Genomic DNA, 27,479 nt, shown 5'->3' on the forward strand with positions numbered 1-27,479 from the left:
AATAAAAAAAGATAATTTTACAAAATCGAGTAAAGTGAGAAACAGTTTTTAAACAAGATATACAGTATGTATCTTATTTAGTTCATTCACTGGCCTACAACACCCATAGAACTGACTGTATTAATAAAATACAGTAGTGGCTCAAGTGGTTAAGGCTGTGGGTTCAAAGATGCCAGTGTTGGGCCTTTGAGCAAGGCAGTTAACCCTCCCTCCAGGGGTGGTGTATCATGGCTGACCCAGTGCTCTGACCCCAACCTCCATAGTTGGCAGTTGTGAAGAAAGAATTTCACTGTGCTATATGCAGTGTTGGACTGTAACGCAGTTACTTTTAACATTAACTAATACTCTAAAGCATTACTTTTAAATAAAGTAACTGCGTTACCGTTACTATATGGTGTGTTAATCCGTTATTTTTTTCATTAATTCATTTTGGCTGAAGTGAAGCTACAGCCTACCCTGTTTACAGCAGCGACGCATTGTAGGATTGGTGGATGCCAACCACTGTAAACACGAAGACTCTGCACTGTGGGCGTGTTTCTGTTTATTCAAGTACTGTATGTGCTTCAGTAGTGGCGAGTCAAGGCGAGAGCAAGACGAGCTTCTCAAAGTGGAAATATGCTCATTATTTCTTTAAAAAACTAACTAAACAGTTACTTTTAACAGTAATGTGTTTACTTTTTGAATGAAGTAACTAGTAAATGTAACTAGTTACTATTTCTTAGTACTTAGCACAACACTGGCTATATGTGGCAAAATAAATGCTTCTATTAAAATATGCATTGTCTTGAAGTGGTATTTGCAAAATTCTGTGAAGAAAAACAACCTGTGCAAAAACATATATTGTGCAACCATTCTCATATTCTCATCTCAAACATATAACAACCATTTTCAACACTGTTTAACCTACAGGGTTGCAGGGAACCTGGTGCTTATCCCAGGAGACTCTGGGCACAAGGCAGGATACACCCTGGGCAGGATTGGCAGTCTATCAAAGGGCACAATTGTGCACACATTCACACAGCCCATGCTGCATGTCTGGAGAACCCGGAGAAAACCCCTGAGGTATTGGGAGAACATGCAAACTGCAACATGCAAACATGCAAACTCCACATGGTGAAGATGGGAATCAAACCTCCAACCCAATCAAACCTGTGAGGCAAATATGCTCACTACATATTATTATTATTATTATTATTCATTCATTCATTCATTCATTTTCTACCGCTTTATCCGAACTTCTCGGGTCACGGGGAGCCTGTGCCTATCTCAGGCGTCATCGGGCATCAAGGCAGGATACACCCTGGACAGAGTGCCAACCCATCGCAGGGCACACACACGCTCTCATTCACTCACGCATTCACACACTACGGACAATTTTCCAGAGATGCCAATTAACCTACCATGCATGTCTTTGGACTGGGGAGGAAACCGGAGTACCCGGAGGAAACCCCCGAGGCACGGGGAGAACATGCAAACTCCGCACACACAAGGCGGAGGCGGGAATCGAACCCCGACCCTGGAGGTGTGAGGCGAACGTGCTACCCACTAAGCCACCGTGCCCCCTATTATTATTATTATTATTATTATTATTATTATTATTATTATTATTATTATTATTATTATTATTATTATTATTATTATTATTATTATCTGTAGAGAACTGTAGAATCTGTAGAGCCAAATGGGTCAGATAAAAATACAATATTAAATACACTATAATCATTACAATCTAAATTCAAATTCAATTTATTTGTATAGCGCTTTTAATAATTCCCATTGTCTCAAAGCAGAGGTATAGAAACAAACAAACAAACAAAAAAACTACACAGCTAGGAAGATATTCCAGAAATATATGCACATATTAAGACTTAGTGATGGTGCAAGATAATTTATGCAAGATAGATGGTGCAGACAGACAAACTGCTGCAGGGAATTTTGTGTCAGTTATAAGAGTCTAACAAATTAAATCAATATAAACTTTTAAATATCTGCTGAACTCTAGTCTTAGCCTCAAATTCACAAATAGATGCAAGAACTGTTGTTCACTTTATTCACAAGTTTCTGAATATTTAAGGTAGCAGTCAGATGGCTGTATACAGTTCTGTGTATAAACGCTTCCTTTGATAAAAAAAACAAACTTCTGATCCATGACACATTATGGCTTTAAGCCATAGGATCTTCAGTGTGAGACGTTAAGCTTCTCTAGATATGGCAGTTCAACATGGTACAATACAATAGGACAAGATAGGGATATAATAACTTTAAATAACCATTTACTTATTTATATTGGCAAACATCCAATTTGTGTTAAATAATACTGTGCTAGATCCCACTTTATTCTCACGTTGAACCTGCTTTCACAGTAATGAGCGACAGGCAAGCATTCATTTTCTGTGTCATAAAGCTGCGATTTTGACAGATAAATTGAGATTTCTGAATATTTTTGCCCTCTTTGCATACATAAGCTTACAGAGACCTAGAATGGCTAGTATTAATCGGTTAGTTGGTTAGAATTACAGGGAAGAGTATGTGTGTGTGTGTTTGTGTGTGTGTGTGTGTGTGTGTGTGTGTGTGTGTGTATACTTGCCACATAGCCTCCAGCTATCAAATTCAGTATGCAAGCTGTTATGTTCTAATAACGTGGTGTCAGAATGTAGCCTTAATATTTAATATTCAACTGACCTAAGAGCATACTTCTTGTTAGTTATTATACTGAGTTAGGTTACAAGCTGACCACTTGGTTAAAATTAATATTTGTTTTAATAAGTAATATTACTCATTAAAAACATACCACATGCATGATAAAGCTCATTAACATTCATTGTATTCATACATTTACGGCAGGGTGTCATGTATTATAATCCAGCAATCAACATGTAACAAAAATCAGCAGGTAACATTTTTATGACAGATTTGATCTCAATAAAATGAAAGTGTTTAACTGGAGAGATTAATGGATGAATGGAAGGTCTTTATCCCCTTAGGTACACAGTTATGAGACCACAAACGCAAATTCCCAAGCGCTTAACTCATACACCAAGGCATATGCGAATAAAGAGAAGTCATTCTTCGCACTGTTCCTGTCCTACGAGAGGCATCTGGCATGGACTTTTAGAGGCCTTGTCTGACCATGGGCAGGAATTTTTGTCTCTGTGTCCAAAAAGAAAAACAAAGATCAGTAGTAGTACACACACCCAACTATAACAAGTCACATGTTTCTGAAGGAGCCTGAGATCAACGCTAGTAGTGTGGAGACAGGAAAACTGGAAATAGCCATTAGATAAGATGCAAGCTGATATCTTTGTTAAGACTGGAAGATTATCTGCCTTCAGCTGAAGGGATTAATCTACATGTCTAGAAGTAGAGGAATACATTTGCTGCTTCCTTAATATAACTCAAAGTTCTAGTATAAATATGCGGATATGCATTGTACAGAAGTAGAACATATGACAGATAACGGTCTTCATCAGATGATTATAGATGACGTTTTATAGCCAGACTTACTGCAACAGTACATAGCTCAGTTCCTAAAGTTTATAAACAACATATTTGACTTTATAATGTGGTTAGTCCAGTGAATAGACTCCTCAAATAGTCACCTTTAATAGTGCACTTCCACATGCCATAAAGGTTCAAGCTCACCAACAACCTAAATTGCTGCATGTTAAGGGGTTGATCATGATTGTACCATTTAACAGTAAAGTAGGACTTGAACATCCTGAAATGTCCTTAAAAGCCAGTTAAGGGTGTTCGTGGCAAGCAGCTTACAATCCTGTGGTACAAATGTAGCTTCATAATAACTAACTAACTAACTAACTAACTAAATAAATAAATAATGTATGTCTTTGAATGTTTTTTTTTAGTTTGTACCCTATCAAAAGACAATTTTTTATGCTCTTTGTGTGGTGAAAGTGTGTTTATAGGACACTTTTTGAGGCACTATTTACTATCCAAACACTTTGACACTTCCTGTGTAATTTTGCCACTACCCTCTCCACTACTTCTTTGTGTCCTGTCTCATTTGGAAAGTGTGAAGCCTCAGCACATGAAGTAAAAAACTGACTAACTGACAAACTTGTACATTATACATAGTCTTGTGCTTTAACAACAAACCAAGTGATACATGTATGACATATCTGGCAAATGCATGTGTCCTACAGTAAGTGTGTGTGTGTGTGTGTGTGTGTGTGTGTGTGTGTGTGTGTGTGTGTGTGTGTGTGTGTGTGTGTGTGTGTGTGTGTTTTTATATATACATGTGTCAATAAAGAGGTGTGTGTGTCTGTCAGGTGAATGGGGTGCTGACAGAAAAGAATTGCATGGGGATAAAAGAGATGTCAGAGCAAGTTATAGCCAGAGAATAGAGGGAGTAAAGAATGCATAGTATTTAGGTATTATTCCCACAGGATTAGGGGTTTTACCAGAATAAGTTTTTTTCTGTCATTCTTTCTTGTCAGGGTGTGCAGCACAGAGACATTACATATGCTCACTTTTTGTTCTCCTCAGACACAAAAATACAAACCAAAGTCCAACATAATCATTTAGCAAAGCTGGAGTGAAGCAAAAATGTGTAAGTATAAGAGTCTAAGATTGTTATACAGCAATACTTAGATCAACTCTTACACTCATCTACTGAAAAGATAAACCTAAAGCACTTATCCAGACAATCACATAAGCACAAATTAAAGTAGTCAAACCTGTTCATATTTCATTAAGCATATGAACTTTATGCAATAGAAAAGTAACACTAACCTTCAAAGTCTGAAATAATCCCCTCCAAATGAGTATTCACTGTGGAATCAGACATTTTGTGGGTGAATGCTCGGTATTCTGTTTCCCAGGAAGGCAATCTCTCACAGATGCACTCCAGTCTCTGGCCTCCAAACAAATCCCAAATTAGGAGTCAATGGGGGAAGAGAAGCTAAGTGATTGCCGCTGTCCACAGATCCAAGCCCCCTACTTTCTTAAAGGACAAACTTCTTTTGCTTCCTCTGATTCCTCCGGTCCTCTGAATGCAGTAGACCTCCGAATGAGCAAGCTATGACAACCCCTCCCCCTCCTCATTCTACTTCTCTTGCTTTTACTCTCTCCCTCTTTCCCTTGCTCCTCCCTACTGCTGTGTATGTTACACTCTGAATTGAGTTATGGTGAACGCACTGCTTTTTTCTCGGTTAGAATTCAGTATGTCCACCTCATACAAATAAACACAAATATAAATGCGTTCCTACATACATATATACATGTACACACACTCGGGGGATTTGTGCAGCATACAGACCTCCAGCATAGAAACTATGAGGTCTGTGTCTTTCTTCACCGCCATCTAACTCACAAACGTATAATGCATAATGCTAATCACCATTTCTGGTGGAGGTCACTGCTAAACATGAGGAAAAAATTTAAGCTTTCAGCAACAGGGCCTGATTCAGATCACCAGTGGGATGGAGGAGAATTACAGGTACTGTAGAAATCAGTAAAAAGCCCACAATGAATAATTGACAGACTTCATCACACATCAAAAAAATCAAACATTTATCAATAAGCACTGAAAATGAATAGCAAAATGATCATTTTTTTGTTTTTAAAGTATGCCTTGTAATCAGTATGGGGCCTTGATGCCAGTATGATGCTCAGTTCTGATTGATAAAAAGGTGTTAATTGGCTGTTATTCCACAGGTTTATATAAATGTGCTCTAATAATTTCTATAGTATCAACAAATCATTGGATGATAATGAGTTTGACGGATCAGAATTCACAGGGATTAGTTTGGATTCATGGAATATTGCTTTTCCATATGATCCAGAGCAACTCTTGCCAAACATGGACATCTGTGGGATCTTATATATTGAAGATGGCAGATAGCACGTTTAGTGTATTATGCTGCCCTGTGATGTAACACATGCCACATGATGTAGTACAGGAAGAATGTGCTATCTTTCAATTCAGTTAGTGTGTTTGTCCATTGGACTCCTCATACCTGTCACTTCTAATAATCTCCCTGTAGTTTATTCTCTTCCAAAGCCCCAGGTCTAAAGACGCATGTGAAGAAAGAGTTCCTATTCAACTAATTTGTCTGCCTTATCTGACATTTTTTTGTATCTTTCTTTGATATTTTTTGTATACGTAAGTTTCATTCTTGTTGTTACATTAGTGCTGCCTTCCATGTCATCTTGGTGTCTTTACTAGACACTGACTTTGAAAAGGAAACTTTTTCTCTTCTGTTCTGTGCAGATAATTCAGACTGCAAACTGAATATTCCATATCTAGAGTAATATCTGCATAGTCCCAACACATTGCTGGTGATTTTAGACCTTTATCACCTTCAACCACCATACCAATATCACAGTTGGACAACTATTTTATCATTTATTTGTGTTTTCCCTTTTTTGGTACTCAAGCTGTCAGAACAAGGTTTATATTTAGCGTTCTTTTATGTGGATCCCTGAGGCCACTTTGACCCATCTGACAAAATTCCAACAATGTGCCTCTTCCTTTCTATCAACACTTCAAGGATATCTAGTGAACTCTCAAACAGGTGCAGTTCAAGATTGCAATTTCGCCAAGAGAACAATCTTTTTGACACTGACCTGTTAGGGCAGGAATAGAATTACAATGAATTAACACATGGTGTCAATGGTGTTAGTTGAAAAGTCATATTGTAAATAAATGCACATTAAATAAAAACTATAGACTATAGCTACAGTACTGTTCTATTTCAATATTTGGAGCATTTTTGTACTGATTTATATTGCTTTCTAAAGATTACAATGCATTTGCCAATAATGGTAATCAACCTGATGCATCAATTAATTGCCATCCAGACCCTGCAACCCTAAATGCCTCCATGGATTGTAGAGAACACCAATGACACTTCCAGGACAGCTTACACTGGTCCTTACATAATGCAGAAATCCTACATTTCTGCCAAAGATGCTTCACTGTAGCCAGGAAACCGTTGCAGTTCCATGCAATAAATTATCTAAGGGGTTTTCAGGCATGCCTGCCTAAAAACCCTTGTGCTGATTAAAGAACCAATAAAATTGTCCTTCTTTAGGCTAGTTGAGTATAAAAAATAACTGTCTTCATTCAGTGCCTTGCTGTTCAGAGAAATTGTATTCCACGAAGACAATTCCATGTAAACAAAAATCTGAAGAATTAATACAATATGTATTCATCTTTTTTCATGGACAGAAAGAGAAAAGGGAGGCTCCATTGTACAAATGAGCAAGATGACATGTACATCAGACTCTCACATATCCTCAACTGACAGTTGAATAGTACCCAGAAAACATCAGTCTAGAAGTAAACAATCAAGAGGTGAATCCATGATGCTGAAACACTAGCCATAATAGAGCCAAGACTGGCAAATAAAAGGAATTGATTAAGATGGTCCAAAAACTCATAGATTGTTATAGAGGAAGAGTTTGGGGAAAAAAGTGTTATGAACAAATTAATCTGAGTTGAGGTGTCTGGAACACAAAGAAGAACAAGAAAAAGGAGGCAAAATCTGTCAAGCATGAGAGAGAAAATGGGATTGTCTTGACATGCTTTGGTGGTGCTAATGTAGGAGACTTTTACACCATAAAAGGAAACTTGAACAAGGAAGGATATCAATCCATTTTCCAACACTATTCCAAACCTACACTAGCCTGTAAAGTCACTAGATGTCAGCTGAATATACTGTAGATGTTGTGGGAACAGACTAGCCCTATGCTTCATAACGTGCCTATCCAGTCTAGTGGGAGCTGCTTCAAAACTAGTGGAGGTGCTTCAAAAAACGGCATGAAACTTCCTAAGATAAGCTTAGCATATTGACAGCTAGAGGGTAAAAGGCTGCCAAAGGTCTTAAAGGCTTTAAATGCTGCAAAATAAGAATTCTTTGATAAAAGTTCACGAAACAGTATTAGACATTTTCCGTGTATTTACATTTTTTCCCACTGGTTGTGTAGTGTAATCTGAAAAACGGTGCTTAGTTCTGAGGCCAAGTGTAAACAAGACCTTCACTTGTGACGCCCATTTATGATAACCATACAACTAGGCCATCTGTAAGGAGAGGAGAACACTTAAATGTCTGAACATCTGCCAGGGCAGAAGATTAGATGTAGATAAAAGTAACAGAAAAGGAGGTAGGTTTCAGGAAATAAATCAACTTATTGGACAACCACAACTTGTGACCTATTATGGGGTTCTATTCATTCATTCTTAACTAAAATTAAAGCACATTAAACTATGGGTATCACATTTACACTGGAAGCTAAAACAAACAGGAATTTATTCAATTATTTGCAGTAATTACTCCAATCAGAAAAACATTATCACTTTTCAGGAAATTCTTTAGACCTGTGAGCTCATGTGATATTTGTCAGTGATATTCACTCAGCATAAAAACTCTGAAAAAGATAGAGTAAAGCATGCCATTCATTCATTCATTCATTCATTCATTCATTCATTCATTCATTCATTCATTCATTCATTCATTCATTCAGTTAGTTAATTAATTCATTCATTCATTCATTCAATTGTTCATTACTTAATGCCTTTGTTTGTTCATTTTTCCATCCATGCTTTCATCCATTCAGTTATTTGTTCTTTACTTAACGCTTTTGTTTATTTTCCCATTCATTCATTCATTCATTCATTCATTCATTCATTCATTTTTTCCAAACACACATAATTATTTGTACCTAGGGGTAATTTACTGTAGCCAATCCAATTTGTCATGTTTTTGAGAAGAAACTGAGCCTATTGGACATGGTGCTCACAGGACACACACAAGTGACCTACTAGTGGTCACTTATGCTAGTAATAATGTTATGATATTAATTAATATTTTGGGAAATAGAAACAAATAATTTAGTTTCAAAGATTGTAGAGGTAAAAAACAAACTGCATGAGCAGGATTAAAAACAGTCCAGGTCAAGTTCAGACTGTTAGTGGTGTGAAAATGTGTTTGTCCCCTTCCTGATTTTTTTTTTTTTTTTTTGCACATTTGTCACACTTTAATGTTACAGATCATCAAACAAATTTAGTCAAAGATAAGGCAAGTAAACACAACATGCAGTTTTTAAATGAAGGTTTTTATTACTAAGGGAAAACAAACCCGCCTGGCCTTGTGTGAAAAAGTGAAAACCCCCCAACCACCCCGCCCATAGCGCCACCCTGTAAAAACATAACTTAACTGTGGTTTATCACACCTAATTTTAATTTCTCTAGCCACACCCAGGCCTGATTACTGCCACACCTGTTTGCAATCAAGAAATCACTTAAATAACACAACAGCTACACATCATTCAGAGATCCAAAGAAATTCAGGAACAAATGAGAAAGAAATTAATTGAGATCTATTAGTCTGGAAAAGGTTATAAAGCCATCTCTAAAGCTTTGGGACTTCAGCAAACCACAATGAGAGCCATTATCCTCAAATGGCAAAAAACATGTAACAGCGGTGAACCTTCCCAGGAGTGGCAGGCCTCACTTGCATCAGTTAAGGTCAGTGTTCATGAGTCTTAAGAAAAAGACTGAAGAAAAAGACTGGGCAAAAATGACCTGCATGGCAGAGTTCCGAGACGAAAACTGAGCAAGACGCTGCTGAGCAAAATGAACATAAAGGCTTGTCTCAGTTTTGCCAGAAAACGTCTTGATGATCCCCAAGACTTTTGGGAAAATACTCTGTGGACTGACGAGACAAAAGTTGAAGTTTTTGGAAGGTGTGTTTCCCATTACATCTGGTGTAAAAGTAGCGCTGTATTTCAGAAAAAGAACATCATACCAACAGTAAAATATGGTGGTGGTAGTGTGATGGTCTGGGGCTGTTTTGCTGCTTCAGGACCTGGAAGACTTGCTTTGATAAATGAAACCATGAATTCTGCTGTCTACCAAAAAATCCTGAAGGACAATGTGAGGCCATCTGTGACCACAAGTTGAAGCGAACTTGGGTTCTGCAGCAGGACATTGATCCAAAACACACCAGCAAATCCAAGACTTTGGCATGGCCTAGTCAAAGTCCTGACCTGAATCCTATTGAGATGCTATGACATGACCGTACAAAGGCGGTTCATGCTCAAAAACCCTCATACCCTAAATCACTGTTGTTGTTTTTTTTACACACATACAACAAACAGTATACAGTAGACAATGCGTTCAAGAATTTTTGAAAGAAAAGAGAGAAGTGATACAGAAGTACATAACCAGATGTTATGGATCCATTGAGGTTAGTGGTGACAAAGGGCAGACGTTCTTGTGAGATGGTCTGGAGCATAGTGGAAGGAGTGGATCCAATGGGCAGGTAGGATTGCAAGACCGGATGAGTTGTAAAATCTCTTCTGCTGCTACAGTTGTGTGACAAATGTGACAACGAAGGAGTAGGGGAATCCTGACTGTGGGATGTAGGTGCAGTCGGGCAGAAGTGAAGGTCCTGCAGATTTCCTCAATCTTCTTGTGGTAGAAAGAAACAAAGTCTTCTGCAGTCTGGGAAGATGAAGCAGGTGGGGTCGGGGTTTGAGTAGAGAAGAGATGATGCTGTGGAGCTCGTAAGAGTCTAGTACCGAAGCTTCAAGCTTTTTCTTGTGGAATAAAGTCTTGGCAGTAGTCACATCTGAAGAGAACTTGGCCAGGAGTGTAAAAAGTGTAAAAAAGAGTAAGGAGTATTTTCCCTTAATAATAAAAACCTTCATTTAAAAACTACATGTTGTGTTTACTTGTTATCTTTGACTATTAAAGTTTTTGAATGATCTGAGACATTAAAGTGTGACAAACAGAGAAGCAAACACTTTTTCACCCCACTGTGTATATAATGTAGTGTACTGTACTAGTATGTGTGTGTGTAAAAAAAAGAGACAGAAGAACAGCTCCATAATAATAGGAAGTGATTGTGTGAAAAAAGCATACAAGGTTGCCAGCCAAGGAATTATTTAAGTGAGAACAGATTCTCAGTGCTGACACATACAGTACTGCTAAGGATGCACACATATTGTATTCCCATCTAGTCAAAATCATGAAATAGGAGAGGTGTTCTTAGTAGTAGATTTTTTTTTACTGTATTTAGTTTTACCTTGGAAACAAGACCAGTTTAACACAGCAATGCAAAATTGCAGACAGACACAGAGTGTGAGTTTCTTCCTCTGTTCCGTTCCTTTTCTTTCACTTGCCTGTACAAGTTAGAGCCTTACTGAGAACTAACAGTGAATCAGCTGAATAGCAACTTTATGACCTTGTTTTTCAAAGGAGGTTGTCTTTGTCACCGCACAACTAATTCCAAGTCGAGTCAAATGGTAAGAATAAAAGATTTTTTTTCTGTCAAAATGTGACCCCCTTAAAATTCTATTCAAGACCAATTCCAGTCAGTTTTGTGCTTTAGTCTTTGGGGAAGCCACATGCACACATAATTATAAAACCACTATATGGGTGTGTGTGTGTGTGTGTGTGTGTGTGTGTGTGTGTGTGTGTGTGTGTGTGTGTGTGTGTGTGTGTGTGTGTGCGCGCGCATGTATGTATAAAGAAAATGAAAGCATTGGAAATAGGCCAATACCTGAAACTGAGCCAATTGTTAATGTAGCTAGGTTATGTGAACATTAAGTGCAATCGCAACAGGTGAATGAATAAATAGCTCTAAATGCCCACTCCTGGTCTAAAGCCTGGGTTTCAAAAAAAAGATAAACTAGCTGTCTATTGGAGAAACCCATTTTGAAAAATAGGAAAATCTATCTCTCAGAGCTATTGCACAAGAATTGGGCAAAGTCAATACAACATTTTGGAATCTTCTGAAAAAGATAAAATCAATGGATTTTATTAGCCAGGCTGGCCAGGGAAAACAACAATAGTTGATTTAAGTCATTGTGAAAGTTTTGAAGAAAAACTCCAAAACAGCAGGGGTGCAAGTATCACAATCCACTGTTTAAATAGGACTTTCAGAGTTGAAGGAAAAGACCATTCTAAAAGTTGCAAACCACTCATTTGCAGTAAGATTCAGAAGATTAAAATTTGTAAAGAAATACAAGATGTGCCAAAGAAGTATCTACCAAATCTACCAAAGTGATAGAAATGCCAAAGTGTACAGAAAGAAAATGCTAATCATCCAAAAAATACAAGCTCCTCAGTCAAGCACATTGCAGGTTGTGTCATGGGCTTGTAAGGCTGCTTCAAGAACAAAATCACCAATCTTCACTGATTATTTCCCTCATGATGGTAGCATAATGAATTTAGATGTTTAGCAACATTCTGTCTGCCAATGTACAGATTGGAAGATTGCAAGCAAGGGATATGCAAACAGTGTTGTTTAATTTATTTTATTTATTTATTTTATTTTACTTACGACTATCTGTTAAAATCTGTTTGGTGATCTGCCACTAAAGGTGACATGTAATAAGCAGTTTTATACATCTAGATATAAATATCCAAAAATGAAATAGAAATTCTGATCTCTCATCTTTTGCTCTTAAAGCTAGAGTGATCAGTAAAGAAATTGCCTTGTCCTTGCAATACTTTCAGAGGACAATATAGTAAATTCATGTTAACATACTTTGTCAGCTTCCAAGCTCCATAATCCAAAAGCAGAACATAAAACAATTTCTGAATAGTAACACATAGAATGATCATTATTACCCCATTCATGTGTCTTCTTATGATGTGTCCTAAATTTATTCTGAATAAGTTGCTTTTTTATGCATTTCAAGGTAATAAATGACTGAATGCATTTAGGTGTAGATAAGGAGTTCCATAATCACAGAGCAACACAATTATCCTTCCATACCCTCCTGGATTTTAATGATACAGTATAAGGACATAGATTTAAAACACACACAGGCTCCATCTGAAGTAACCTTAATCACTCTGTATTCTTTTGATTAATTGGTGGCTTTTAACTCAGCAAAAACTCTCTTGAACCTTTAAGTCTAGGAATTTTTAAAGCTGCCAAGTTACATAGACATCCACACGTGCAGTTTGGCTTCCAGTTGTCTAAATTTTTAAGCAATAGAACAGTGTATTATGGAAATCTATTATTTGTACTTTCCAGCTATATTATTTCTTAATTTATGCCTTAATTTTAATATTTAATGAGAGTTATGATCTTAAGAATCCATTTTAAACCTTCACTCCACTGTCACTCTATTCCCCCAATTTTTTTTTTTATGCTAACGAATTACAAAGTGACACAAGGGGCAATATTTACCATTTCTCCGATAAACTGCTGGGAAAGAGAGAGAGAGAGAGAGAGAGAGAGAGAGAGAGAGAGAGAGAGAGAGAGAGAGAGAGAGAGAGAGAGATACAAAAGTGGGTGAGCCAAAAGGAGAAAAAGGGAGTGAGAAAGAAGAGACCAGACTACATTTATTTCCTCAGTAAGAAATAAAAGTGCACTCTCTCTGAAATGAAATGAATGAAAATCAGAGGTGGCAAAAGTACACACACCCTTGACTCCACCAAGACTCCAGTAAAAGTAGAAGTAGTGATTACACTCTTTTACTCAAGTTAAAGTAAAGAAGTATGGGCCTGAGCCCATACTTCTTTACTTTAACTTGAGTAAAAGAGTGGACGTAACTGGACGTCATGTTTTATATATGTATATATATATGTATATATATATATTATATATATATATAATTTTCAAGTGTGCTGATGGATATTTGCGTTCATCAGCCACAAGAGTGTTCCGAAAGGCAGGCACTGATGTAGGTGAGGTAGGGTGGAGTCAGCATCCACATCCATCCCAAAGGTGTTCAGTAGGGATGAGATCAGAAAACAACCACATATAGCAGGAAAATTCAGGAGACCCAATACTTTTGGAAATATAATGTATACCAAGTGTATCACCAAGGCCATATCCCAAACTGTAGGGAGATTCCAGCTCTGTCCTTGAAAACAACTCAAAATTATTGTGATGTTTTACAAATGACAAAATTAATGTTAATTAAATTAAGCACTTCGTGTTTTTTGGGTTGACACAAATCACACTGCATTCGCCAGGAATCCTTTTTAATGCCGATTATTTCAAACATCTCCCTCATATATGGCCATGTGTGTTCAGGAATGTCCTCGTTGTTAGTTATTTTAACATCGGTGACTCCCTCTGAATTAACATTAGCCATTCCTTGTAGGCGTACTGCTCATTGTTAGCTCCGCTCTCCTTAGTCTATGTCTGATAGCCAGTAAATAATACAGTACACCAGTCACATGGTGAAAAAGCCGCACAATGATAGGATGATAGGCAGGAAACAGCGCTCAATGAGAAGAAATAATACTAAAAGTAACGAGTCCGTTTTGAAAATGTAAGAAATAAAAAGTACAGATATTTGTGTAAAAATGTAATGAGTAAAAGTAAAAAGTTGTCTGAAAAATAAATAGTGGAGTAAAGTACTGATACCAGAAAAATTTACTTAAGTACAGTAGCAAAGTATTTTTACTCCGTTACTTCCCACCTCTGATGAAAACAATGCCAGCAGTTTTTCAGTTGTAGTAACTAGGACAAATTGTTTAAATAGCTTAAAATCTGGAGGGCAACATTGCCACCTTGTGAATATATAAAGCAAGCAACAGGCAGAAAGAAGCCAAAAAGCGTGGTACTGATTTAGTGAAGGACCACAACCCAATGAGTTATGTTGTCCTTTGACACAACGGTTCCAAAAAGATGCAGTGGCTGGAATCATATGTCTCAGAGGAAGCACATGCTAACCCATACAATTCCTGACTGGTGGCTGTTGTATGATAATGGAGAGGTGGCTATGGTTAGGTTAACCCTAACCCTATTGGGTGAAACAAGATAATGGCCAAAACTGGACAAAAGTAAAAAAAAAGTAATTAAAGCGCTGCACTGACATGGGTGGAGCATCGTAACAGGAAGTGAGTCATACAAACTCTGCAGTGTAGTTATCAAACTTGCTGCAGTTTAAAACTACATTAATGCCCATCATAGTGCAGATGTAGGGCCAAACTTTATTTCTGTTACTGAAGCCCTGTCTCATAAATTAAAACCAGTTTTTGTACTGAACAAATGATTTTCTCCATAGCAAATCAGAACAAACAACTCAGTTATGGCCAATAAATGTGAATGAGAACGTCTATTAAAACTAAATAAATAAGGATTTACCATGATTCTGTCTGACAGTGAGATGAGGAATTAGCTGCTAATTAAAGCTGCGCTAGAGGCTTTCATGAGTGAACAAAAGTGTTAGGATCTAAGAATGGCTACAAAGGAGGGTGAAGGACCCAGTTGAGAATAATAACAACTGTTAAATGACAACAAAAAAGGGCACAATTAGGGCCTCTAGTGGCCAGAACAGGGCCATAATCCTGACAAAAAGCCCTCAAAATCACTCAAAACACATTTAATATAAAATGTCTGAGGTAGCCTGTTTCTATTTCTACTGCTAAACCACTTACATAAAATCTTTAATAGAAACCAAATCATAGGTTATTAGAAAATTGCAATTTGTTATTAGTTATTACAAAACAAACAAACAATTGTACTCTGTTAACCTACTGCCACATCTAATTTGATTAAAAATTCACTAATAATAACTAAACGTCTATTCAGTCTAACCTCATTGTTTATAATGGTCATGAAAATACTAAATAAATGTCTGTCATAGCCCTACATGCCAATGCTGCATTATAATAGATCATTTTCAGTTTGCATGGCAACCTTGGGAAGCAGGCCTAAAATGAACTAGGTTTAATTATCCTTAAGCAGAAAACAAACAGTGAATAAGTGTGAAGTGTTAATTATTATCCAGCATTATTGGTCAGATTGCAAAGTGGATCCATATGAGTCTGGAAAATGCACTTGTCATTAGTACCAAGTGTAGATTTTGTTGTCTACTATACCTAATTTTATCAACTCATATGATCTTATTAAAACTCTTTGCAGACATCATTACATTATTTCCCATAGCCTGTCTCTACTTATTTTTCCTTTTGGAGCTAAATCTGGAGCCCATACGGACATTTTGCTTTGAAGGACAAAGAGAGAGAGAGTGAGAGAGACAGAGAGAGAGAGAGAGAGAGGGAGAGGGAGGGAGACTATGAGAGAGTTTAGCATATAACCAGGCACTGGATACACAGGCACTATGATCAGGCAGAGAGAAGCCACTGTACTTTGCTCTATTGTTTTAACAAAAATAATGTGTTGTCTCTGGATGGTTGTCCTTCTTAATGCCTCACTCACAGAGAATCATTGACAGCATTGTTTCAGTGACACATACAGTCTGAAAAGCATTACAGTGCATACACACACACACACACACACACACACACACACACACACACACACACACACACACACACACACACACACACACACACACACACACACACTTTATGGGTTGCTATTACAGCATGGCTGCTTTCCTGTGGAAAAATTCTATGGAAAAAAACAGCAGTTCAAGTGAACATAGCACAAGCCCACAAGAGCAAAACCACCAGGGACAAAAGTAGTATAACACACAAGTGGCTTTTCTTAACTTTGCACCAAAGGTTTAACTACACAAAAGTCTGGCATCAGAATTTGTAGATCTTACCAGTTACCATTAAGGCTTATGGTACATAAAAATGCACAGCAGGGATCTATCTAAAGATACCAAAACTAATAATACTAAAGAAATTATCTCCACCACGCCAAGGCCAGGCTGTTCAAGTGTTGACAATTGCTCACGTCTTACCTGCGATTTTGTCTCCCTCCATATCCAGACACACACCCTGCACGGCAACATAAATCCTCTGCTTTTCTCCTCCAGTCTTTCCTGGGCTTCCCTTCTCTTTCCCACAATAGAACTGCTGCCTCACTCACTCATGGTCTGTCTCACTCACTCATAGTCTCCCTCCCTCTCTCTCTCTCTCTCTCTCTCTCTCTCTCTCTCTCTCTCTCTCTCTCTCTCTCTCTCTCTCTCTGTCTGTCTTGTTCACCCTCTTGCTGTCTCTCTCCTTTCCCTCAGTTTAATTTATTCCTTGTGCTGTGACAATGAATGTATCCAAGATTACAGCATACCCATGTGCTCATCATATGGAGTGTTCATTACTTTTTTCCCTTCTAGTTCACTTACTTATATTCCTCCTCTCCCCTCCCTCTCCCTCTTTCTCTTTACTGTGACAATAAGGCAGCATTGTATCTCAGATGGAAATTCTGGGTCATGTGATTTGAGCTCCTCTTCTTAAAATATCTCTCTCTTCTCAGTGGCATGAGGAATCCTAAACTATTTGATTTTGGCCACACCGCGTTCCCCATAATGTGTCATGTTCTGTGTGCATACGTGGATGATAGTGAAAAAAATGTTCACAAAAATAAATCACAAGTTAATAGCCTTGCACTACGGGAACATATATTTGAGTACTGCCCTGGGCTAGATGGAATATTATTATCAAAACTCTGAGTTTAATCAAAATGACATTTTAGTGTGTTGCTCAACCAGGGTAAAGAAAGTGTTTGGCAGCTGATTGGAGTGTGGAGGTTTCTTTTTTAGACACTAAGAAACTTTGACTTGCTCACAAATGGGGGTCAAGGGCTATTTGACAAGCACACAAATGGCAGAGAAGTCCAAACACACCCATGTATAAAGACACATGTGTGAGTTCAAACCACACCCTCCATGTCGCCAAACAACTTCTCTTCTCAACATAGCCCTGAAAGATCCTGACCCAGATTCGACCATTTTATATACTGTTGTGTAATTATGCACCAGTTAAACCATATATTTGATTATCATCATGACATCTGCTCAAAATAAAACTGCAAACTTAACCTTTACTTTTGGAATTTTGACAAGAACCACCTTAAAAACCTCATTAGGTCTATCATGTTTTAACTGTTTGAAAAAACAGACCATTCATCTAATTGAATCCTTACTACATAAGTAGTGAGTAAATACTATACTCTATTAGTAGTAAGTAAATAATGATTGAATTGCCATTGTCCCCCAGGAACTGCTGCCCACTGTGCCACTGTCCCATCCACTATTCCTATTCATTTATTTATTTTAAATTCAATCTAACATGCTCAAAATTGCCTTTTTGAATGAATAGAATGAATAGAAAGAATAGAAAGAATGAATAGAATGAATAGAAAGAACAGTGAATCACAAGTATTTGTATAGTAACTTTAATTTAAAAAAAACAATTAACTGTGGTAGAAATAGTAAATTGTTAATTGTTACATTTACAACAAGCTTAAAGTTTTCTTTCCTGCTAATAACTAAAATATTCTATTACAATCTGAGATTGCGTTCAATACCTAAGAATGCATATGGATATAGAATGCAGTGGATTAGTGAATGATATTCTTTTTATACATTTAAGCACACTATTTCTCATTGCAATGAATGATTTAACATTACAAAATGGTTACATAAAACTTTTTTTTAGCAATTGTTCCTTTGCAGTAGAACATGATAATCTACAAAATATTAGAGATAGTAAATTATATATTAAGATAAATAGATAATAATATTAACTGTTACTCACAATGTACTCACAATGCCTCATGCCAGCCTTTTGTATGAAAAATGCTTTTTTGCATGTCATGCCCAAGCTTCTGATATGGTTAAACTGTTTATCTGGTGGCTATGATTTAGTGGCTCAGTATATACTCACCAGTCCCCACAGCACCAGTAGAATCTCCTCTCTCTAGCCTCCTAAACCTGCCACTGCTGGACCTGGCTGGTGGACCTGTGAATAGATAAAACGTGTTTGCTTCCTGCTTCTGAACTGAAGAAAAGTGATCTTTTGTTATCAATGTTCGCATCCAGCTCACTAAATTAAAAAATACAAAATAGTTAATTTTATGCTGTTCTTTTTCGATATTAGTCCTTTCTTGATGATGCCACCTGATGGATTAGTGTATGAAAGAATCAGCGGCTGGGAATGCAAAAAGTTCTCAAATTCCCAGGTACTGACATCAATACATCTAAACTAAATTTCATGATCAAAGTACACATAATCAATAATAGAAACAAGTATACACATAAAATGCTGTCTATTCCTAGGTGTTTGTGGTAAAGCGCTGTGTATTTGACACACCACCTGGATAACACTGCACTGGAGGTCATTTTAAATACTCCTGTTTATAGTGTAAATAAAGAGATATGAGATTGGGCAAGCAGCAGCTTGTAAGATGGGATGGGACTGTACAAGCCAATGCTGGTACTGGCCCAGGCCCAAATACGGGCCTCAACACAGCCATGATGGTTTACATGGAACCTTGCTGAGAGATTTTGCATAGATTTGACATGCTAAGAAAATTCTATTTTGTGAAATATTTTTTTTTGCTAGTAGTTGTATAAAACGTTCATACCCAATGCCTTCCACGTAAATTACTGGGGTGATATTTAATTATCTGTCCCTTCTGAGTGTGGGTATACCACATGAGGGCAGTGTTCATAGCACATGAGATTTGAGATTAACTAATTTTCATTATATTTAAGGCAAGAAGTGTTTTGTCGACATGTTATTATTATTATTATTATTATTATTATTATTATTATTATTATTATTATTATTATTATTATTATTATTATTATTATCATCATCATGTTGCTTCATTTTTGTACATCTGCATATTTATAAACCTAGTAATATGATGACATAAAGGTTATTCACAGTCTATGTATGTCTCCTTCTTTGTATTTGTTTATTGCATCATTCATCAATTGCATCTTATTATTATATGTAATATGTAATACATGAATATGTAATTGTAAAAAAAAAATGCTAACACAACAGTACATTGCTGTAAAGCATAAGCCAAACTAGTGGGACTAAAAAAATAATCAATGTTAATTTCAAGTGTTAGAGGTACTGCGTTAGAGTAAATAATCAATTATTTTTATTATTATAAAAATTTTGCTTGCTAAAATATTTTATTTTTATGGGGTGTGTTCTTTCTGTTTCTGTTGCAAAGTAATTAGCAATGTATAGTAAGTGTCAGCCTACTTCACACAGATTTATACAAAGTATTTCTAACACAGCCTAACATAGCCTTACTCCTTATCAGTCGCCTAAGAAGTAGGTATAGTTAGCCGTGGTCTCATCAGGGTCATATATTCCTTCATGAGATTTGTATCAACTTAGCAGCACAAATATTTCCCATATTAATTTTTTGAAACTTAAGAAAGTAATGAATTCAATAATATGAAGTTCCAGAAGCCTGTTTGGAAATTTTAATGATTAATTTATGGTCTGTTCAAAGACTTGTGACACTAATAGTCTGGGTGATGTTTGAGTCATAGATATTGGGAACAGTGTAAACAATGGGGCCTCCACTTTCTGGCACTTGATAAAGGAACTATTTGAGTAAGAGGTGGTCCACCGTTTGTACAACACACCCACAGAGATGTACTGTGTTGTTGCCACATGTCACTTTATTTTACTAGCAACCATTACACTGTTTCACAATACCTCTATGTATGATAAGGGAGTAGAAGCATAACATTGTTCAGCACAAGCATCCCTTAAAGTTCCATCAGCCTCAAACATTCCTTGATCTATCAAGGCTTGATAATGATCAAAATCTTATGTTAAAGTAAGTAAAAAACAACAGTGTACAAGGGAAGGGTAACCAAGCAGGTAATTATGAGCCACTTACTTATTTGATACAAACAAAACTGAACTTGACAAGAAGAGATATGTTTCAGTGGGTAGAATGAAATCTTGTACTGACAGGAATTTTCTTCCGTGACTCAAAGGGTAGCATGCTCCATCATTATCTACAAGTTTATGCATTGTGTACAGTACTGTATATATCAAATCACTACTTTAGACCCCTCATGATTCACTCTTCAACTGAAAACAACAATGATATCTGGTACTATGATAATGACATAGCAATGATTTTGGCAAGTATCCACACATCCTACAAATACCAACAGATACCTACATTTTAGAAGTGTAAATCCACAACAAGCGCAGACTCAAGATCAAAGCTAGATTAAATCTGCTTTGGATAAAATGATGAATCTCCCTTACACCTTTTGTATAAGTAAGTAAGGCTGAGGTGATTTAAAGTATCTGATGGACAAGAAGACAGTGGTGGGATTCATTCATGACACAGATTGAGAAGCATGTTAACTGAATGGAGATCATATTTAACATAACGTTTTCTCAAATATTGCACTCCTGGCAGGGCTGAGAAGTGAGGGGCCATAACAGGAGCCCGCTACATTCCTGCGTCTGCACATAATAATTACAAAGCACACAATCTGGTTTCAAAGACATGGAGATGGGTGGGGAAAGAGTGAAATAAATAAAAAGGGACTGAGCAAGCGAACTAGAGGGGAAAAGAGAGACAGAGGGGGAACCATCTGTTCTCCTAAATTCCATCCCCAAATTCATGCAAGAAAACGAAAAGAGGGCCTAAGCACTAAACTCTCAGGGAAAAATGAACAGGATCTTACTGATAAAATTAAATAAAATGTTTTAAAAAGATGTTCAATACTCACAAATTAAAAAAGAAATCATCCATTATGCAGTATTTAAATATAAAAAATATTTAATAATGTAAATTTAAAAAAAAAAAAAAAACAAAGTTAAATGATCATGCAGCTCTGTGTACAGTGTTGAGTCTGCATAGGATTTATCTACCAGCAGATCTATAAATCAAAACATTTCTTTTGTTTGTACAGAAATATGATAGAAATATAGTTTTATTTTGGAACTTATTAAGACAGTGTTTAGATCACTTCCATTAAACAAAAGTACATCTCTTATTTATATCATGCTAATGATCTTTGTCCAAATAAAATTATGCTGAGGCCTGGCAAGGGTTAATTCTTGCTCCCTTGTATGGAAGCTCTGTATGGAAGAACAAACTTTATATCCTGTGGGATCCCAGTCCAGATGCACAAATTAAGTCTTGGTGTGGAGCTTTCTGGTTTACCTCCTATTCACATCTGTATTTGTATCCATTTAAAATACATTGTGTTCAATCCAAATCATGTACAACCATATATCTCTAATTTCTATATAACACTGGAACAGCAGTGAGAGACATTTGCTTTGGTTGAATGTGCACTGTAATGATGAGACATGCCGTGTCTTGGCCCATATCTGCTGTAATTTTGAAACTCCTCCAAAGACTGTGGAGTTTGCTTAATTTTGTGTTCATTTCTATAATCACAAAATCATGATATCCTGGCAGACTGATTATAGCACAGTGACTTCTGCATATATTTACTGCTCAATGTCAGAAACACTAAAATAAGTGATTGTGTACTGAATACTGTGGAGATTACTGTTCATCAAAACCACATCATTTTGGCAGTTAACTATTTTGTCATTAGTTAAAAGCTTAGAATTCTAATTCCTAACCAAAACTAAAAATACTATGCTAAACAATGCTGTCACATGGCAAATCAACAAAAGAATGCACAGTTACTTTCCAGCAATACACGAATAGATATAAGAAAATATAAAAGTAGTGTGCAGGCACTAGAACTGAACCAGGCCATGTCTTATAGTCTGTTTGTCCTGGCAATAAATAAAGTGTTAGCCTAACAGTGACACATCAGGTGAGGCAAAGGAGGAGGACAAAGTGTGATAAAGAAGCTATCACTGCTCACATGTGCTAGGAGCAAAGATTACTTTCTGGTCGGCAATCCTCCAGGAAAGGGATTAACAAAGACATTCATTCATCCTTCTATAATGATTCCCTTCCTGTTGAGTAAGTGGAATCCCTGACTGATTCAAAGCCTTGCGGCAAATAAGTTTAGGTATATTACACTCATTTTTGGGGAAATCCAACTATCGAGCTGATTTTAGTTCCGTCATTCATTACCTGCAATATTAAATACAATATATGCATACTGTTACAAATCTAAGAATAATATGCAATATCTGGGGAGTAATAGGCACATATATTGCACTGAGATTGTATGTTACTCATTTACCAGAATTGCTGAGTCTGTGTCATGAGTACATTTAGATAAATGGGTTTGGGTGTTGAAAAGAAAACTCTGCTGAGAATTCTTTTCCCTGAGACTTCAAAAATTTAAGCATTGTAGATACATACTGTGTGTGTGTGTGTGTGTGTGTGTGTGTGTGTGTGTGTGTGTGTGTGTGTGTGTGTGTGTGTGTGTGTGTGTGTGTGTTTGTGTGTGTGTGTGAGAGAGAGTGAGAGAGAGAGAGAGAGAGAGAGAGAGAGAGAGAGAGAGAGAGAGAGAGAGAGAGAGAGAGAGAGAGAGAGAGAGACTACATGATCCAACATGTGTGTGAGACTAGTTGGGAGTGCTGTATCAATGACTTTGGCTAACCGTAAGAAGTTCTACATTCCAGTCAAATAAGTGTGTACACAAAGTGTACTGATGGGTTATATAGCTGTGTAGATTACAGAGGACAAAGCATGCAGCCTTTTGCAATGTAAGCCCTCATGTAACCACCCCAGTGTCAATAGTAAACATCAACAATTAGGCAGTGAGAAAGGAAGCGGAATGTTTTCACACAAATGTATACCAAACAATACACTGAGACATTGTTGAAGCATATCCAGATGTTTGACCTTTTGATTTATGTTAGTGTGATTTAAAATCTTGTGTATTCTATCAATTTGGACAGGATTCATGTAGCAAGCCCTCATGTGTATTGGAAAGTGTCAGTTTGTTTATCTAAAAACAGTGTCATGTCGAAATATCCCGCCCAGATGTTTCTCAATACTGTACTGTAGCACAGGAACATGCCACCTAGGGGTTTGTAGGGTTTCCTGACACACCCTGTAGGTAAAAGTAAAATAGATCACAATTACAAGCTTTTGTATATGTATTTATCAGATCATGTCTGTCATGTAAAGTTTCCCTTTAATTTCCGTCACAAAATATAAAAAAATCTTTGTAGTTTATTCTCATGTAACATTAACCTCTGCACCCCAATTCATGTATACCACCAAGTGTCTGTATAAAAGATTTTGCTGAAAGTAGCTGTAAAGTGAGTTCTAATCTAATGTGAATTAAGTCGAAAGATAAACTAGCAGAAAAGATGACGTAATCTTAGATAAAAGAACACTTATGCTTTTTAAGGTTACAGATTTATAATGAATGCGAACTCACCTGAAGATGATTTCTTCATTTTCTATTCCTCGTAAAAACAGCCGGGATAAATAATATTACACACTTCTAGAGTGTGAAAGTAAACCTGAGCACAATGTAGTTTAGAGGATATTTTTCTTCTCACCTTAACGCAGGTGGCCCCGCCCCCTCCCAAAATAGTCCCCTTGAATAATCAATATCTAGCTGACAAGTCGATTTCACGCAGATTGTTATAATGTACTACCTGTTAAAACCGCCACAAAACGAACAGATTCCTGTCGTACTGTCAATACGCGTACAGTACACCTGAAGGCTGACTCCGCCTCAGTTATAGAACAGCACACCCTGAGTCTTTTTTTCTCAAGTCAAACGCTGAGGCGGAAACAATGTTACTGGTACACAAACTGCCTGTGGTGGCATCATCTCTGTAAGCCATGCTTCTTCAGAATATTACTAGCCCCTTTTTTAGGGGCTAGCACCCCTAAAACTTGGAGTGAGAAAACTTGGTGTAAGAAACACACTCCGTAGTTTGTGGTTTAAAACGTATGTGTTAAGGATGAAAATGAAAACATCTCCCTTAGCAAATGGTGTCATCCTCTTCTCTTTCTTCTACTTCTCCTCGGTACCTGCACCGCTCAGCACGACCGTCATCCAGCGCGAAACACACGCAGAGTGAGAACCCGTTATAAAGTGTTGTGAATAAACTAAGTTGCCCCAAAGCTATGTCTGTATCCTGAATCACCATGGTACACCTATTTATTTTCGGACTGTTTTATTCCAGCGGGTCCCCGACGCTGTGGAGGAGCACAGGACCTGGGTGACTCGTCTATAGTGAGTGAGTGAGAGTGTGTGTGTGTGTGTGTGTGTGTGTGTGTGTGTGTGTGTGTGTGTGTGTGTGTGTGTGTGTGTGTGTGTGTGTGTGTGTGCGCGTGCGTGCGTACGACAGTTATTTAAAAGAAAAAAGACAGATTCAGGTGAGAGACTAGGGACAGCCCATTCTTCTGAAAAGTCTGGAAAAAAATCTGGATTTTCGACTTAGTTGAATCAATGTTAAAATGATAAAGTTATTTTTCAATAGACGTATTTTTTTTATTTCAATAGACATATTTGTGTGAAAAGAGAGTGGGTGGTGGCAGTGGGGCTCATTTGTTGAATTATTACAAAGATGTCTATCAGAAAGTCTGTATGCAGAAAGTATTCCTACCACTCCTCTTTTTGGATTCCAGAATTGATTCAGTTGACTTTATTGCCATAAATCTACACACAATAATCCATAATGACAAAACAAAAATGTTCTAAAATGTCTGCAAATTAGAGAATGCAAAATTCTAAACTTAACTGGATAAATAATAATAAAAAAGGAGTAAAAATAGTCTTGTTGAATACTTACCTCTTACCCACCATCTCTCAGGGTAAGAGGTAAGTATTGTGATGCGGTCCGAGGAGTGACAGGAGCTTTGACGTTATAGGGGGCTACACCCTTTTTGGCTTTGTAGGCAAGCAGTGATGCATCTGATGCATGCACCTACCGGAAGCCAGTGGAGGGAGCACAGCAGTGAAGTGGTATTTGAGTTCTTTAGAAGGTTGAAAACAATTCATGCAGCTGCATTTTTGAATCATTTGCAAAAATACGATCTGCGTCCATAGGTGAGATGCCAGCAGTGAGATGCAGTAGTTCAGTCTCAAAATGACCAGGGACTCAACAAGCACCTGAGCAGCCTGTGTGGATAAATGGTTGATACTTTTGATGTGGCAGTTAAGAAAACAACATTAGCATGTGACTTTAGCAACATGCGAGGAAAAGAAATGGTGAGAGAACCCATGTGAGGATATGACTTCAACTAGAGAGTGAGTTCATACAGAGAAAAGGAAAGGACCAAGTACTGAGCCATGTGAGACACCAGTGGAGAATCTGTGTGGAGCAGATGTCACTGTTACCAGATACTGTATGAGCAACCTTCCAGGAAGTAAGTAAACCATTCCCATGCTCAGCAACAAATTCCAAGATTCCTGAGGGTGGACAACAGAGTCTTGTGGTTGACCATATCAAATGCCACCGAAAGATCAAGAAGGATGAAGAGAGATAACAGCTTGGCTAATGTAGCAACATGTAGTTTTTCAGAGACAGTAAAAAGGGAAGACTTGTTGGGCTCTTGGAGGTTCTGTGATGTGTCTTGTTTTGGGAGATGTCTGGAGCATAATGGAAGGGACTGGAACCAGTGGACAGGTGGTAGGATTGCAAGATTATATAGAACCTCTTCTGCTGCTATGGTTGAAAATAGTGACATTGAAGGAGTATTCAGGCAGAAGTGAAGTTCTATCAGATTTTCTCAATCTTCTTGTAAAGGGAAGCAAAGTCTTCAGCAGTCAGGGAGGATGAAGGGCAGCGATGCTCTATACACTCATTGTTCACATTATTAACTTCACCTACTCATTTATGCAGTGATCCAACCATTTAGTCATTTTCACAATAATGCATAAAATCATGCAAAGACAGGTCAAGAGTTTCAGTTACTGTTAACGTCAAACATCAGAATGTATGTAAAAAGCTTGTGATTATTTGGAAATTTTACACACAACAGTCTCTAAAGTTCACATATACTGTAAAACACATAAAAGTACATAAAACAACAAGCATTAAGTGAGAATAGTTCTGTGGGTGGAAATGTCTTGTTGATAGGGAAGATCTGATGAAATTGCCAGATTTGTTTGAGATTCCAGGAGGGATATACAGTAGCAACTGAAATAACACACTTTACAATTGTGGTGAGAAGAAAAGCATCTCACTGTGCACAACCATTAGATCTTATTGTGTATGGCTATAACAACAGAAGACCATATTAGGTTCCACTTCTGTACACCAAATACAGGAATCTTTGGCTATCGTGGGCACAGACTCACCAAAACTGGACAGTTAAAAAAAATTAACCTGGTCATTTTCCAGGCTTCAGCTGTCTAGTTTCAGTGAGTCTGTGCTCACGACAGCCTCAGATTCTTTTTCTTGACAGACACAAGAGGAACATGATATGGTCTTTTTCTGTTTGATGTGTTGTGCATTCTGAGATGCTTTTCTGCTACTTTTCTGTTAGTATTGCTTTTCTGTAATTGGCTACAGAAAGCTTCATATGAACTAAACTAATTAATTTTTCATCAGTTTCTTTTATTTTTACTCCACTAAACACTACATGTAAATGCCACTGTCCTTTCCTTTTCTCTGATTGGCTATGATATTAGTGTGGCAGAGTAATTTAATTGGCTAAATACTGAGTCCGAAATTCAAATTCTTACCCCTAGCAACTTCAAAACACAGAAATAAAATATTAAAAAATACATTTATTCACTACACAATAGGAAAAAATGTGATGTATCTACAATTTAAGTTTCATATTTATTAAGACTCATATTCATTAGCATCAGCTTTCAAGCTTTATACAATAATTAAATAAAATTGATTTTATGAAATAACCCTGCTGAAAAATCCAGCATAA

The 27,479-nt window shown here is 37.1% G+C and overlaps 1 protein-coding gene across 3 annotated transcripts in view; it reads right to left on the minus strand.

The window, feature by feature from the left end:
• Positions 1 to 24,257, minus strand: part of septin9a (septin 9a) — a 70,585-nt gene extending 46,328 nt beyond the window's left edge. Inside the window, exons 1-2 of one of the 3 annotated variants that reach the window (XM_027171773.2) lie at positions 24,013 to 24,257; positions 18,572 to 18,646 (exon numbers count right to left, since the gene is read on the minus strand). In XM_027171773.2, the coding sequence (XP_027027574.2) occupies positions 18,572 to 18,646; positions 24,013 to 24,031 (94 nt within the window). In that variant the 5' untranslated portion in view covers positions 24,032 to 24,257. Of the gene's footprint in view, positions 1 to 4,749; positions 5,020 to 16,647; positions 16,841 to 18,571; positions 18,647 to 24,012 lie in introns of those variants that run through there. The other 2 variants (XM_027171772.2, XM_027171774.2) reach the window with 2 other exon arrangements.
• Positions 24,258 to 27,479: the final 3,222 nt, after the last annotated feature.

This window comes from Tachysurus fulvidraco, chromosome 15, assembly GCF_022655615.1.
Source record: "Tachysurus fulvidraco isolate hzauxx_2018 chromosome 15, HZAU_PFXX_2.0, whole genome shotgun sequence".
NCBI classification, from domain to species: domain Eukaryota; kingdom Metazoa; phylum Chordata; class Actinopteri; order Siluriformes; family Bagridae; genus Tachysurus; species Tachysurus fulvidraco.